This window comes from Fonsecaea pedrosoi (assembly GCF_000835455.1).
Source record: "Fonsecaea pedrosoi CBS 271.37 unplaced genomic scaffold supercont1.2, whole genome shotgun sequence".
Lineage (NCBI taxonomy): Eukaryota > Fungi > Ascomycota > Eurotiomycetes > Chaetothyriales > Herpotrichiellaceae > Fonsecaea > Fonsecaea pedrosoi.
This window is the reverse complement of record NW_013550614.1, coordinates 3,202,565-3,218,386: the sequence shown is the minus strand read 5'-3', so window position 1 is coordinate 3,218,386 and position 15,822 is coordinate 3,202,565. Positions and strand designations below refer to the sequence as shown.

The 15,822-nt window shown below is 50.8% G+C and overlaps 7 protein-coding genes across 7 annotated transcripts; 4 read left to right on the top strand and 3 right to left on the bottom strand.

The window, feature by feature from the left end:
• Positions 1-547: 547 nt before the first annotated feature.
• Positions 548-3,551, bottom strand: Z517_03118 (uncharacterized protein; the record flags this gene model as incomplete). Its single annotated transcript, XM_013432226.1, has 2 exons — positions 548-3,476; positions 3,532-3,551. 2 exons carry the CDS (start codon positions 3,549-3,551, stop codon positions 548-550), a joined length of 2,949 nt encoding a protein of 982 aa, XP_013287680.1.
• Positions 3,552-3,987: 436 nt separating this feature from the next.
• On the bottom strand, positions 3,988-5,388 carry Z517_03117 (uncharacterized protein; the record flags this gene model as incomplete). Its single annotated transcript, XM_013432225.1, has 4 exons — positions 3,988-4,999; positions 5,054-5,129; positions 5,198-5,247; positions 5,297-5,388. The coding sequence occupies 4 exons, from the start codon at positions 5,386-5,388 to the stop codon at positions 3,988-3,990; spliced, it is 1,230 nt and encodes a 409-aa protein (XP_013287679.1).
• Positions 5,389-6,291: 903 nt separating this feature from the next.
• On the top strand, positions 6,292-7,224 carry Z517_03116 (uncharacterized protein; the record flags this gene model as incomplete). Its single annotated transcript, XM_013432224.1, has 1 exon — positions 6,292-7,224. One exon carries the CDS (start codon positions 6,292-6,294, stop codon positions 7,222-7,224), a length of 933 nt encoding a protein of 310 aa, XP_013287678.1.
• Positions 7,225-7,259: 35 nt separating this feature from the next.
• On the top strand, positions 7,260-7,622 carry Z517_03115 (uncharacterized protein; the record flags this gene model as incomplete). Its single annotated transcript, XM_013432223.1, has 1 exon — positions 7,260-7,622. The coding sequence occupies one exon, from the start codon at positions 7,260-7,262 to the stop codon at positions 7,620-7,622; it is 363 nt and encodes a 120-aa protein (XP_013287677.1).
• A 565-nt stretch (positions 7,623-8,187) lies between these two features.
• Positions 8,188-8,694, bottom strand: Z517_03114 (uncharacterized protein; the record flags this gene model as incomplete). Its single annotated transcript, XM_013432222.1, has 1 exon — positions 8,188-8,694. One exon carries the CDS (start codon positions 8,692-8,694, stop codon positions 8,188-8,190), a length of 507 nt encoding a protein of 168 aa, XP_013287676.1.
• A 1,877-nt stretch (positions 8,695-10,571) lies between these two features.
• On the top strand, positions 10,572-11,030 carry Z517_03113 (uncharacterized protein; the record flags this gene model as incomplete). Its single annotated transcript, XM_013432221.1, has 1 exon — positions 10,572-11,030. One exon carries the CDS (start codon positions 10,572-10,574, stop codon positions 11,028-11,030), a length of 459 nt encoding a protein of 152 aa, XP_013287675.1.
• A 1,049-nt stretch (positions 11,031-12,079) lies between these two features.
• On the top strand, positions 12,080-15,695 carry Z517_03112 (uncharacterized protein; the record flags this gene model as incomplete). Its single annotated transcript, XM_013432220.1, has 2 exons — positions 12,080-15,205; positions 15,261-15,695. The coding sequence occupies 2 exons, from the start codon at positions 12,080-12,082 to the stop codon at positions 15,693-15,695; spliced, it is 3,561 nt and encodes a 1,186-aa protein (XP_013287674.1).
• Positions 15,696-15,822: the final 127 nt, after the last annotated feature.

Below are 15,822 nucleotides of genomic sequence, written 5' to 3'. Positions count from 1 at the left end.
CACAGTGGAGACAAAAGGACAATCAGAATTGCACAATCAAACAAATCTCAGTGTATAGGTAGATCAAATATGGCACTCTAGCCCATGTACACATGCGATACAATAAAGACAGAAAGCTATTGAACAGAGGGACTGGTAAAGGCACGAGGAAGGTACAGCGACTGTTGCCTAGAGAATCTATCCACCGTGCCAACTTGGCGGAGGGTCGAGGTATCCTCATTCTCTCTTGTTCTCCGTGGTGATCAGTAGGAGCTGCTTTGCGGCGGAATGACAAGGATCAGGCAGCAATTTTCTACTACCAAAGGCTCGCGACGAAAGAGTCGGTTGGTTGGGTTACATAGACACAAACCAAGATCAACTGGCACCACTAAGGCACTTCTGGAGGAGGAACCAGTCTTTTCCTTGTACAGTACATATCATAGACCGCCAGCTTCGGTGGGTATCATGTCTCGAGTTGTTCTAATAACTTCCCTTGCGCCAGTTCATTCCTTGCCTGGTATCGTCCTTAGTGTCGTAGATTTACCAACCCATCTGGCATCATCTCTGATCAATCCAGAACACCACTTTCTCTTAACCCGGCAAGCAGCTCTGGTTCCAGGAATCTCTTAACATCCACATCTTCGCTCAATCCTTTCCTTCGTCTCGTCTTGAGCACAAAGTCTCTCGCCGCTTGCTGAGGCGCAGCCATCTCCAGCGGTCTTATGCGTATGCTTTTGTCCAATGGGTCTCCAGGGACAACATCCCACCGGTCAAAGACCAGTGACACACTGGCTGCTCCTTGACTGTGGATCCGCAGGTCCGTCTCAAATCCGAAACTGTCAATCACCGGGAGAAGAGCTTTGGCTGCATATAGTGGCGTCCCTGCCACAGGTCCATCAGAAACGACATGTCCACGCCTCTTCATCAATACTGTATAAAGGCCAGAAATCGAGTCCGCTGGACCAGTCATATGCACGCTGTAGATTGGCTCCATGAGTCGAGGGCTGGCCATTAGAAAGGAACTGTAAACTGCACGTCGAGCGGTTGGGATGATTTGGCCTCCGCCGCGGAAGATAGGCTCCGTCGCGAGCTCAGCTCCTGTGACACGGAATTTGGTGTTGCGGATGGGTTCTTCACAGAGAGGCCCTTCTCGCGTGCCCCATGAAAAGCCTTGCTTGATGCTCTCTTGCACAGACTTGAGCAGCTTCTTGTCCGTAGTCGAAGGTAATGTATCGTCACATAGAATGTTGGGCCCCATCTCGTCCGGGCCAAATGCCCATATTGATCGGGCCGCCAGTTTATCCCATTCGTATTTCTCTTCAAAGAACTTGGCAACTTTTCGGATTGGATCTCGAATTTTGACGTTACCAGCCTCGATGTCCTCGGCGATCCCATCATCTAGCGGTTCAGCGATCATGGTCAGTTTGTTCTTCTTGTTAGGCGTCAACGCGTAGCACATGATAGCGCTCGTCTCGGTCACGGTTTCGCAGAAGCGAGTGACAGGATCCGAGACTTTGATGTCCATCTCCGCATATAGCGTTCGCAGGTCATGTAACACACAATCCATGTACAGTTCTCCTGTTCCTAGGACAACGTGCTCCCCAGACTCCTCGACTTTCGTGGTAATCAACGGATATGACTTGTTGATCTTACGCAAGCCTTCGAGCATCTTGGGAAGTTCGGATGGATTAACAGGTTCAACTGCGACTTTAAAGACGGATTCTGTGAAGTGGCGTATCGGCTTGAAAATGTAAGCATCCTCGTTCTCTGGGAATTTCTCGGAAACAACCGTGGCTGTCTTGACGATAGAGTTGTCGATTCCAGATAATAGCACGAGATTTCCTGCAGGCACGCCCGAGACGGGTATGTTGTACCGTGAGCAGGCGATCTGCACGCCCATAATAGTCGCCGTAGACGAATCTTCCTCGTCTTCGAGACTGTATGCCTCTCCAAGCACTCGAACCACCTGATCCGGTGATGCTGTACCAGACATAATGCGACCAAAAGCATTGAACGTTTTGGCATCTGTTGAGCTGAAAAGTTTTGTGACCTCAATAACCAAGGGCCCGTCTGAGTCGCATTTTGTCATCGACTCACCGACCTTTGATTCTAGGGAACCTGTGTAGTAATTGTCGAGCATTCTTCTTGCGCCATCGACAGGCGAAGGTACGTGCTGCACAACCATGTCGACGAAACCACTCGCAGGCCCAAAAAACTGAGCGCAAACCAGTTTAAGCAACACTTTGGCGTCTGACTTGAGCTGCGACGGTTTGAGTGTGATACCCAGCGTCTGTAGAGTCGGCGCCAGGTCTTCAGGGCTTTCACTGATGGTGTGGGAGTATAGCTTGTAAATGGGCTCCAGCACGAAATTCACAAATGCTCTCTTTGCTCCCTCTTCCATCCCTTTCCGCGTAAACTTTCGACTTCGAGGGTTGAAGAAAATATCCCCCCAAAGCCTTCTGGCAAACTCGGCAGCGTCGACCTTGGGGTAGGTTTCGGCGTACATCTTTGCAAAGGACGGTAACGTGAACACCCAGTCCATGGATGTGCATGCAAAAGCCACATTGCCCTTTTCAGGTGACAGCCGCCGCTTTTCACCACGGCCTGGAATGGTGTTCTCAATGACTGTGTTAACCTCCTCAACAACGTGTTTTAGTTTGAAGTATGCGTCTGTCGGTGGTATTTTCAGTTCGAGGATTAGGCGGTCCATTTTGTTTATGATCAAAACCATCGGTATGTCCTCCAGAACGGCGTGCTTGATGACTTGCTCGGTGTTGACCTGGACACCTTCTACCACATCAACGACGAGCACCACACCGTCGACCAGTCGCAAGCTCGAGGCTACCTCGTCCACAAAGTTCACATGTCCGGGTGTGTCGATAATGTTGAGGATGTGCGATTTCCCTTTCGTGCCTTGCATGACCATACTGATCGGCGCAGCCTTTATAGAAATCCCTCGTTCTCGCTCCAGGAAATGTGTGTCGGTATATCTCAACTGTTCGTCCCTCCTCTTGCCTACCCTCTTATCCAATCTCTCTTCCAAATCATGTGTCTGCATGACCAACATATCCACGAATGCCGTCTTGCCATGGTGTAAATGTCCTGCCACCGCAATATTTCTGATACCTTCGGGGAAATTTAGGAGATCGGTCATGAAGTCTCTCGAGTAGTGGACCGGAGGGAGGTCTGCTTCCTGCACCTGGAACTTCTTCTGCGTGACGGGCGCAATGATCGGCTGCGTGAGCGGCTGCGCATCCTCTTCCTGCACTAAAGTCTCGACTTCTTCCCCGTACACCTGCTGTGCCGTGGGGTAGTACTGTTTGTCCTCGTGTAATATCACAGCATTGGAGGGTCCTTCGTCATCAACTTCCATAGCCTCATCCGCTGGAGCTTGTTGCTCTGGTTCCGACTCCTCGTCGTAGACATAGTGTTGGCCGGCGGCGCCATCTTGAGAAGCCTCTTCGTCGGAGGCGGCTTCGCCGATGAAGTTGCCAAACCTGCGTCAACTGTCAACTAAATATCCATTTGCATAGGCTCTCGTGTACGACTTACTCGTCATAGAGGTCATCCATATCGATTGATGAGTTGCTCGAGGTAGAGAGTTCGCGGCGCAAAATGAAGCAAATTCCCTGAACTGCGGAGTTCAAAATTTAAAGTGGAGTTGCCATTTCCAACGCAGGCCGCAGCCTCGTCCAGCCTCGTCCATTCTTGCATGTATGTAATTCTCACCCCTTATCCGCAATTGCGCGGCGGGGAAGGCTGACATCGCAAAACGACTCACTTAATCAACATCGATTGCTTTTCAAGGGTACAGCAAAATCCCCTGATTGATTTTTATTCAAGTATTGGTGATTGAATCGTATCTGACCATCCGCCCCGAACCGGCGAGAATAACAGGCAGGAACACGCTTTTAGAAGCAGACCATACACCAGCTCTCCTCTGAAGCCTTTTTGACGATTCGTACTCCGCTGATTTATGTCCCGTAGCAATTTGGCGGCGCCGTTCATTTACATCAAAGATTCGAGCACCAGAGCGCTCGCCCCACCACCGCCGTTGCAGATGCCAACACATCCAATCTTGCCTTTCTTCGCCTTCAGGACACCGAGGAGTGTTGCAATAATTCTCGCCCCTGAAGCTCCTAGAGGGTGACCGATGGCGACGGCTCCACCGTGAATGTTGACCTTGTCCGCAGACAGCCCGAGCAGCTTCATGTTGGCGAGAGCGACAACGCTGAATGCCTCGTTGATCTCAAACGCGTCCACATCCTCCTGGTTGACACCGGCGTGTTTCAGGGCCTTCGGTATGGCGAGTGCAGGGGCGGTGGTGAACTTGCTTGGCTGTTTGGCCGCATCACCCCAGCCCAAGATCTTCGCCAGTGGTTTGATCTTCAATTCCTGGAGCTTGGCTTCTGAGACAAGGACTACCGCTGCGGCACCATCATTGAGGGGCGAGGCATTGGGAGCAGTCACGGTGCCGCCATTCGGGATGAATGCTGGCTTAATTGAGCGGAGCTTCTCGGCATTCAGATTCTTTGGCTCGTCATCTTTGTCGACTGTGACGCCGGGTTTTCCTCGAACAGCAGGCAGCTGAACAGGAGCTATCTCGAAATCGAAGAGGCCATCCTTCTGTGCAGCTTGTGCTCTCTGATATGACTGGATTGCGTAGTCGTCTTGCTGTTCTCGGTTGAAGCCATGATCCTTAGCACATTCTTCGCCTTGCATCCCCATATGCTCTTGTTTCCCATATGCATCTGACAGTCCGTCTCTTAAGACACCATCGACCAATGTCTGGTTTCCGAATTTGGCTCCCGTCCGCATGTTGGGAAGATAGTGAGGGCAATTCGACATGGACTCTGCGCCGCCGGCCACAACGATGTCCGCATTGCCAGTCATAATTGTTTGCGCCCCGAGAACGATGGCCTTGACACCCGACGCGCAGACTTTATTGACGGTTGTACAGACAGTCGACTCGTCTAGGCCAGCACCTAGAGCGCATTGGCGGGCAGGGTTCTGGCCGACACTGCGGAGCGTTTAGAACGGATCGCAATGGGGATTGCAAGCATGTAGAACTCACTTTGCTGACAAGACATTTCCAAAGAACACTTCTTCCACATCCTGAGGTTTTATCTCCGGAACTCTTTCGAGGGCAGCTGTATTCAGTCAATATACTACAGGCGATTGGAGGGTGGTGTTTGGGGGCGGGGGTGGGGGGAAGGACCTTTGATGGCATGAGAACCGAGTTGCGGAGCTGTCAGTGAGGATAACGAGCTGGAACATGTCAGTGCTACTGAACAGGCAAAATGCGCGTGGTCAATACCCGAGAAATGACCCAACAGGTGTTCGTGCTACAGCGACGATGTAGACTGAGGGGAGGGAAGGCTTAGGATGTGGGACGCCGTTAGTAGCCATGGTGTGATAGGATGTAGACTTTCGCAAAGCAAAGAAACGAGGTTCAGCAAAATGTATATGAGGTTTCGCTCAAGTCAACGACTAGTATTCAGGACGTTTGTACATGGAAAGGCACAAACACAGGAAGACAAATAGTTTTGTTGATTGGAATCTTTGAATCCCCAAAATTCTAGTGTGGAGAAGGATGCATGTAACTAACATATGGTGCCACCTCGGATGTCTTCACCGCTGTGGTGGCTGTGGACAATGTTAATTAGCGAGGCTACGAGGCTGGATCCATACCTGCAACGTGCTCCGAATGTTCACCACTTACCTCGTACTCTTCGGTGACGCCTTGTCTCAGCCATGGTACGAGATGCTCGTAGACTGGTGTAAGCTGCCCCCCTGACTTTCACCGTCGCATCGAACCCCTCTAAAGAGACTGCTTTCTACATAAGTTGTGATCTCACCCGAGCACGGCAGTGACGTTTGCCTGAGAGATCGAGTGTGAAGCCGATGTTCATGCTTCATGGTCTATCTAGTAAGTGAGTATTTACAAGAGAGTACGAAGGCCGCTATGACCCTCATCAAGTCGCGACACAAAAGGTCTGGCAGAATTGTAGATCCCGTAGTACATTTTCACCTGTGAGTGACTCTCTGATATCTCCCCCCAACGACTGTTTCTAAACATGACCTTCATTCTCTCTTCATAAGAACCCAATCAAGGTGCAAATAAAACCTCCCTACCCGCTCTTGTCTATCTACCTGACTTATTGGCTAGAGCGTCGCCCGGCTGGATGATGTCGGTTGTAAAAGACTTCTAGGTCCCCATTCGAGAACCTCTGCGCCTCTTGGTCGAAGACATTAAGTAACAGATCCGTCAACAGTCTTACGATCTGCTAACATACGTCAACAGCCACGAGCATGGCAGATATCGATACGGCCAATGCCGCTTTGGCAGTCCAACTTGAGCTACAGGATCTAGAAACGTCCCTGACGACAAGTAACAGCAATGAAGAGAAGGCTCGAATCCGCGACCGCGTCGCTACCCTTCACTTCCAACTTGAAGAACTTGCGATATTCGATACCCAACAAGCAAACGTGAGACTACAGCAGAGTATCTACCGAGCCATGCTCTCAGACTTCCCGGAAGTTGACCGAATACTCGCACAAGAAACGCATGCCACGAACGGTAATCAAAATCAACAACCCGAACAGAGAGACAACAACTCAGCCACCAGAGTCGTGGGCAAAGATGGATACTACGAGGACCCCCGAATTCAACCCGATGGAAGTACTAGTCTAGAAGCATACGTACACGATCTTGAGGCTGACGAAGTTCATTCATCGGCAGAGTGCTACGCTTGCATGGGAAATACCCCATATTCTCAACTCATCAGTCATGAAGAGTGCGAGCATCTCTGGTGCCGTCCGTGTCTGTGGGAACGTTTCGAGTTGGTTTTGAAGAACGAGAGCCAATATCCTGTCCGATGCTGCCGGAGACTTCCCACTATCTCCCATCAAAATCCCACCATTGTACGACTTCTGGGAGAGGAAACAGTCGCCAAGCTGGAGTTGAAGATCAAGGAATATACCACAGCCGATCGGACGTACTGCCACGACCCTACTTGCTCGACATTCATTGACCCAGACACGTTCGCAGACAGAATGGCCACTTGCCCCTCGTGTCAGAAACACACCTGTGTGATGTGCAAAGCCGAGTTTCACTCCCTCCCCACCTGCAAGGAATCGCAGGATAGGGCCTTCAACGACTGGGTAACGGCGAATGAAGCATCGACATGCCCCAACTGTCACCGTGTGATCATCATCTCGCACGGCTGCAATCATATGAGGTAGGTGGTTGACCATAACACGACCAAGGATGTATACTGATGCCCTTCACAGGTGTCACTGTGGAACGGAATTCTGCTACAATTGCAATGCTCCCTGGAAAACCTGTCAATGCCAGCAATGGCGTGAAGATCGCCTCATCCAGCGGGCTGAAGCCATCGCCGTACTTCAGGATCGGACCGCCGATGTGCAGCGAATTATCGCAGAAATCGTGGGTCAGGGTGAATGCCGTCACGACAACTGGACCAGGGTTGGGGTATACTCTAGTGATGATGACCGTTGCTCGGACTGTGGCTGGCACGCTGATCAATTTCTATGGGAATGTGATGTTTGCGATATGCGGGTTTGCAGGAGGTGCAGACAGGACTACAGGCACTAGAGCACTACGACGAGAGTCTCTGTGAAAAAGCAATTCCGAGTCGCAGGAGACAACGGGAGCTGGATGTCTTCAACACCCCCCCACACCATGCTACGGGATCTCGGTGCGACAAGAAGACCGAATAGTGAACTTGACTCCAGAGTTCGGCTAACGACATGAGAACGACAGGTTATCATTTGATGGTTTGTGACCTTCTGTTCCCGAAACATCCGACATGGTGGCGGAGATCTTAGATATACCTTCCGAGGTGCATTGCCACTCCTTTACGCTTCGTGAATCTTTCCCAATGCCCGACAGCCCTTCGCTTGCCCGCCTGCCCGCTTGTCTCCACTTCCCTCTGTTCCGCGCTCCATCAATCGAAAGCCATTTTGAATCCAGCAGGGCCCCCCAGTATCCATTTCGCATTGTTTGAATCACAAGACTTAGAGGCCAGCGAATGTGTTCAGGACGGGGAAGGTGTGCTTTTTATGATCCCTCAAGGGAGAGATGAATATTAGTGTTTTGCTCTATACCTGAGAAAATAAAAAGGGCATGCAAGCAGACTAGATACAAGAGAGACAAAATGAAAAAAAAAAGACCACATTTTTAACTCACTCGTGCTTGACATCCACCTTTGCGTTGGCAACATCCTGGAACCCTTTCTTGGGCGCACGAATCTTCAACAAACCAGCCTCCAGCGTGACGTTGACGTTCTCTACGTCGGTCGGGAAATTGACGTATCGGCGAAAAGGGCCGACTCTTCTCTCTCCAATCAACAGGTGGACTCCGCCCGCGTGAGGCTCTGTTTGTTCTTCTTCCACCTTTGCGTTTTCGGCATTGCCATAGTCTGGCCTCTCGACCTTGCCCGACAGCAGTAGGGATCGGTTGCCCGTCCAGGTCACGGTGATGTCTTCGGGCTTCTTGACGCCTGGTACTTCGATCTCGATGAGGTATTCCTTGATGGCATCGCGGAAGTCCAAGTCTGGTTGGTTGGGGTGGTCTTCTGGTCTTGGGTGACGGCGCGCGATGTATTGGAGGAGTGACTGGTGCTGGTGGTGCCGCTCATGAGGGTTGTCCACCAATGGAGGTGGGTAGTCATAGTAGTACGCGTAGGCCATTGCTTTTGGGATGTCTTGTCTTGAGATTGACAAGAGGTTTCAGATGAAATTGAGGTTATGAGGTCGCTTCTGGTTGCGGTTGTCCTTGTAGTGATGTGCCTCTGCACTGCAGCTGCTCTAGTATTTATCAATGGAGTTCTTAGGAGAAAAACGCGAAAGAAATCTCGCTGAGTCGGAGAGGGACACGCATATTTATTTACCCCTACCTGATTCTAGAGCTCGAGGCGGGGCAAGATCCTGGCGGCAGAGCTCGAGCTCCCCATTGCTCGGTCCTTCGTGTGCCGACTGAGAACCTCTGAGATCTTGTGACCATTGAGCTCTCTCGCAGTGCCATGGACTTGGTTTTCGGAGCTATTGCTATAGGCGAGGTCCTGGAAAAGGTCTGGGTCCTTGGGGAGGTCGGTTTGGCTCCGGTGGCAGCCGATGAAATGACTTCTAGTGAGTGGCTAAACTCCATGATCTGTCTTTGACATGAAGAGCTACGGGACTTGGAAAGTTGCCATTGGGTGCTCATCTCATGACTGCAAGGGGAAAGTAGCTCACATCATCATGAGATGGCGAGGTGGTGATATGCAGGAGTGGAGTGATGTTCCAATTGCTGAGTGGCTGTCATTACGCAACAAATGTAACGTGATTACCAAGTCCGTTTCGATGCCCTTCAGGGGAACAGCTCAAGCTGGCGCAGGACTGAGGGAGATTCAGATAGAACATATCACGGAAGTCCCGTGTTCGCTTCATGATTGTTGGCCAGGCCCGTCTCTGGAGCCATCTCAGAGGGGGCAGATACTGGGGAGTCAGGAACTGGAGGGACCTCAATGACGCCGTCAAATGACAGTCATTACAAATTGACTATACCAAATACATCCTCGGCAAACGCCTAGCTACCCTTGTTTCTTGGAAGCTACTTGTACCGAGGCGCGCACCAAATGTATTGTTAACGCTAGTAAGAGAATGACGAGATGATCAAAAGACGATAGACTTTATTTTCGTTGCCCCTTACAACGGCCCCCGGAGATATCGGAGCTCAGTACTTAGCGCCTATAGCGCCTAGCGAGACTGGAAATATAGGTTAGGCGGCCGCCTATTAGATCTGACTTATAGCTAAGAGATAGGTAGGAGTGCCTACAAGCTCAGAAAATCTCCTTTCGTAGTAAGTAATATTTGTCATTTGAATTAGCGTAAACAGTACTTTTGGTGCGCGCCTCGTACCCTGATGGTTTATTCCAACTTCTTCTTTGTTGAACCGGTCCGTGTCCTCTTCAAAGTTCTCTCTATCGTATGATACCATATGATACCATATGATCTAAAATGATCCTACAGGTAGAGGGTGTCTACTTGTGCTTGTGGAAGGAATGGTTTTCGCCGCACGTGCCGACAATATGTCTACTCACCTCCAATCTCTGTCCGCTCATTTGCCTTGAAGCAAAAAGCTAAGTCTTGGCTAACTGTCTCCTGAATGATGATGGTTGCCTACAATCCACTGAAGTGAGATGTCGACGACACGTGCGGGTCGAAGCATTCGATCCTCAACTTGTGATCCTCGTATCCGACTTGGCTAAATCTTACAGAAGCTTCTCGCTGGACCCCGGACCTGGGGCCGTGGAGTTGGGATCAAATGCGTCACACGTGTCTACATATCTGTAGGACAGGCAGGGGAAAGAGATGGACTACAAGTACAAATATGTAAGGAAGGGCTCGCTGGGACCACCTTTCGCTTCTCTCCCCTGGCAAAGACCCACCAAAGCATTTGCAAATTCCAGAAAGGTTCCTGATTTGCACAAGCCGACTCTTGAGTATCACGATCAAACGTTCGATCTTGAACTTCAACGCTCCTCCAAAACCATCAAAACCCTGAAACGGCATCCGACAACCTCATCATGTCAACACTTGAGTGCCTGCTCCACCCTCACCACATCTCGTTGATTGACACGCACTCATTGCGTGCCAAGCTCAATCATGTGGGTGACGCCTACTACAACGTTGACGGCTTACCATCGCATCGCGGGGTACTGGCTCCAAAGTTCGACGTCTTCGAAATAGAAGGGGATGTAGGGGGATGGCTTCTGGTTGGCGATCTGCCGGGGATCGATTCTGCCGATGACATCAAGATTGAGTGGTTGGATGGTAGTACTATCTTCGTCCGTGGGAAAAAGGAGACATCGTCAATCCCGACTTTCGGTGAGACAGGAAGCACGATCATGAAGACTGTTCACAAGGAGAGACATGAAGGACTCTTTGAGCGTTCTGTTACATTGCCCGCAAAAGCGAACGCCAACGGGACGAAGATAGAGGTGAAAAGCGGAGTTGTCTTTGTGAGAATCCCGAAACAGAACTAGGCAGGGGCTGTGTGAACGGGGAGGATGCGAGGGAGAAGCTGTAGTGTATATTGAATGGTATTGGGAGCGGACATTTATTGTCCAAGTCAGTCTCCGCTTTTATTTGGGGGCTTGTTAGTGTTAATATCAACTGGACCTTTTATTTTTATTTCCTTTGCACCTCTCATCGCTTTGTTTCCATTTCTGCCACATCCCATAAGCCGTCCTTCTGGCGACAACTGCCCTTGTCATGATGACCGACCCTGGCGAGGCTGACCACGTTGTCCAATCAGCGGACGCTCAGCTCACTGGGGGCGCTAATTCTTTAGCGCCCAGGCACGTGACAGGACCAATTCTCCGAATGGCCTTGTGCCTTGCTAAATTTGGCCCATTCGGGGCTTGGGCCTCTGTCGAACGTCCCATCCAGCAATTCACGCTACTCACATTTCATCGTTTCGATGGATGAATCTGATCTGATCTGACAAGCCACCATTTCTCGACGGCACACTCGACCAACTGTCAAGACCTTCCATCAACTTCATCCTATTCTTTTGCGCATATTTCCTGGCCGGCTGTCTAACAAGTTCCCAAGCTTTGCCGCAACGCGTCGTCTCCTCGATTCCCACTCCTTGTCCGACCTCCGTCTCCTTGTCCCTCGCGCTCCGTCAGAGCCTCCTTCACCCTCTACTACCGTTCTCTGGGCTGGGACATTTTCGAGTGTCCTTCGCGAAGAACCGCACAATCGACACGCCTTCGACTATTTCAATTTCGTCACATCCACATCCAGCCTGGGCATTGGCTGCGACAACTTTAACCGGTAACGCACCACAACATCTCCACGATTCCCCTCGTCCCTCATTAATTCTCCGAGTGTTTTGCTGCATGGACTTGCTACAGTCTCAGGCAAGAGACGCGCACAACACGGTCATCCGACAAAAGTCAGTCACTTCCCTCGGGTGCGGTTGAATTGAGTCCGCAGCAAGACAAGTGTCGAAGAGACTCTCGGCGTCGAATATTTACTGGCCCATTTGCCATATATTCATGCAACGCCTTCTGAGCATATTTCAAACATGGCAGCCCCGCTTGACGAGCTGCACCAGGGGAACTCTGGCAACATGAGATACACCATAGGCACTTCTCGCAACCAGAATGAACTTGCTCCACAGAACTCCAACGGTCAGTACCCATACACTCCGCCAACCCAGGCAAACGGCAACACAAATGAAGTTCCGTACGATAGTGATGCCAGATATTCCTCCGATAGCAGGACTGGAAGAAAGAGATCCGTGGGTGGGCAAGGAGAACGGAGCAGATCAAGAACAAATGGCAGTGCCGGAAAGTCATCCAATTCGGGAACCAGACAATGTAGAAAGTGTGGTGAGCCTCTGACTGGTCAGTTCGTCCGTGCGCTTGGGGGAACATTTCACCTCGATTGTTTCAAATGCGCCGACTGCGGCCAAATTGTCGCCTCGAAGTTCTTCCCTGTGGATGCCGAGGATGGATCTGGACAATTTCCCCTATGCGAAACAGATTACTTCCGCCGTCTGGACCTGCTATGCTTCGAATGCGGCGGCGCACTTCGTGGCTCCTACATCACAGCCCTGGATCGAAAATATCACATCGAGCACTTCACATGTTCGGTTTGTCCGACCGTTTTCGGCGCCCAGGACAGCTATTACGAGCATGACGGAAGAGTTTACTGCCACTACCACTACTCTACGCAGTTCGCGCAGCGGTGCAATGGTTGTCAGACTGCTATTTTGAAACAATTTGTCGAGATCTTCCGAAATGGTCAGAACCAACATTGGCACCCCGAATGCTACATGATCCATAAATTCTGGAATGTCCGACTTGCACAATCTGAGGCAGTCGTGGAGAGGAGAGACATGCACGCCCCCGTTACCGAGGATGAGCGGGAAACAGTCAAGGAGGACGAGGAAAAGATGGAGGACAAGGTCTATCGAATCTGGAGCACGCTATCTACTTTCGAAGAATCCTCTGCTTCCTGCATCTCAGATATGCTTCTACATGTCAGTAATGGCGTCTACGTCGACGGAGTCATTGTTGCTCGGAAATTCATCTGGCATGTGGATATCCTATTCGGTGCTATCGATACCCTCGCAGCTTTGATTATCAAGGCTCAACTCAAAGAACTTGCCTATGGCCGGGAAGCGAAATTGCTATGTAAGAAAGTTGTGGCGTTTTTCACGCTTCTCTCGAAAACTCAGGAGACTGGGGTGCGAAAACTTGGCGTCACTCAAGAACTCTTGTCCTTGGTTACTGGTCTGGCTCATTACCTCAAGTTACTTATTCGCATTGGTCTCCAAGGAGCGCTGAAACTCGAACGTGAGAAAGGATCTCCGGAAGGTCTTCATGCTTTCTTGGATGAGCTTGCCGACCTGGAAACAATTAAAGAGCAGGAGATGAAATCACTTGATCTGCAAGAGAGTGTGGCAGGACTTGCGAGCCAAGAATCAGACTGCTGCTCTGCGTGCATGGAACCCATCGACGACGAATGTGTTATGATTTACGGCCGCAGATGGCATGTAAAGCCCCGTCATCTTACTTGTAGCGTCTGCCAGCGAGATTTGACCAGCGACCTCGGCATTGCGATGTATAACGAAAGAGAAGAAAAGGTGTATTGCGTTGATCATGCAAAACGGACGCCGGATACGGTCTCAGGATTCGCCCACGTCACGAAGTTACAGCAATATGTCTTCTTACTCCGGGTCGCATTGGCACGCTTGCTTGAGGTGCTAAAGTCTGGCGGTACTCTACCACATACATCTGATGATCCCAACCTGACTCCATACAAAACCAATGATGGACATCATATATCAGGTTCTGGGGAACCGGTCATGCCTCACCAGATGATGGGATCACGATCTAGATCTTACGCAGGCACATCGAGCCAACAACAGTCATCACTGGAACAGACTGTGGGCGAGATGAAACGACTTCGGTCTACACGCAATGAACGCGCTCTTTCCACGACGTTCCGAAAGGCCCGTGAATCTCGAATCCTCTATGACGGAGCTGGTGTGCGACCAGGTTCTGAAGGAGCTGAAGGTCACGATCACCGAAACCCGGGTGGCTTTGAGATCGTTCAGGAGAAAGATCTTGATGGCCGCATGAAATCGGAACTTACATTTAATAATCAAGAGGGCCTGACCCTGGATGATATTCCACGGATTGTTGCCGCAGAGCAGGCAAAAGAACAACGGCCGAACGCTTTCCGTCATGCAGGCACCAACCTGATTGGTCACCGGGGCAATGAACCTCGACTGGTCAATGGCCATCAGCGAAACTCATCTGGTGGTGGTGCTGATCTCCTGGCTGGTGAACATCCCCTCAGAACCAAAAGATACTTCTCGGAACTATCCGCACTCGAGTATTTTATTGTCCGACATGTGGCAGTCCTTTCGATGCAGCCGTTGCTGGATGGGGAATACACCCTCGAGGATTTACTGGGTCTGATCGAGCAGCGAAAGCAGACATTCTGGGGTAAAGTCAGTCGTGCACTCCGTGGTGATGCTGGTGTCAAGAAGAAAGGCACTTTTGGCGTCCCCTTGGAGGTACTGGTTGAGCGTGAGGGAGCAGAATCAACCAACGGAGTCGGACCTGGCGCTCTCACAGTTCCAGCAATTGTGGATGACTGTGTATCAGCCATGAAACAGATGGATATGTCGGTTGAAGGCGTCTTCCGAAAGAATGGCAACATCAAACGCCTCAAAGAGACGGCAGAAGCGATTGATGCAAATCAGACCCCCGACCTCAACCGAGAAAACCCGGTACAGGTTGCCGCACTGCTCAAGAAGTTCCTGAGAGAGATGCCCGAGCCGTTACTGACATACAAGTTACAAAAGCTGTTCATCACTTCTCAAAAGATAGTGGACGACGAACGCCGAAGGAGGGTTCTCCATCTCACATGCTGTCTTATGCCAAAGAGTCACCGCGATACTATGGAAGTGCTATTCTCATTCCTGAAATGGGCAGCCTCTTTCTCTCAAGTTGATGAAGAGTCTGGTAGCAAAATGGACATCCACAACTTGGCTACCGTTATGGCCCCAAATATCTTGTACGCGAAAGAGAAGGCACCAGGCGCGAGGCAGCCTCAAGTGCCTCAGGTTGATGAGAGCTTCCTCGCTATTGAAGCCGTCAACACCCTGATCGAATATAATGATCTGTTCTGTCAGGTATGAAGCCAACAAATCTATATTCTATCGTTGCAAGAGCTAACTTTATCCACAGGTGCCCGAGGATCTACAGTCCATCTTGACCGACACGAATCTTCATGGCGTATCTGCAGAACTTACAACTAAGGAGATATTGTCCCGATACGGCCATATTGCTAAGGGCCAGGTGCAGAGACAGACAGTTGCGGCACCAGATGCACCAGTCCGCAGCCCCGTATCGGCTTCGAATTCGCTTGGACCTGTCGCCACGAGGGTGGATGTCGACCCATACCAGGCCACTGCGTGGCAGAAGCAAAGTTCTGTCAGGCCTGTACAGAACATGGCTTCAGCCACATCGACACCGGCTCATGAGTTCAACTTCGGCGTCCCCAACAGCCCCTATGCTCGAGACCGCGCAGGAAGTGCTGATAGCAGCGGAAGTCGTGGAGGTGGACCAGGTGGAAGACAAAGCTACCAGCCGAGACCGGGGCAAATGGGTGTCACAGGTTGAGACACCACATTCAGATTCAACGCAAAAAATTTCATCTACATTCTCGAGACGGCGTTCCTCCTCATTGACTGGCTTCTTGGGCATGATGTCGGATTTGCCTCAAGTCAGACGCGTCGAACTCGGATGA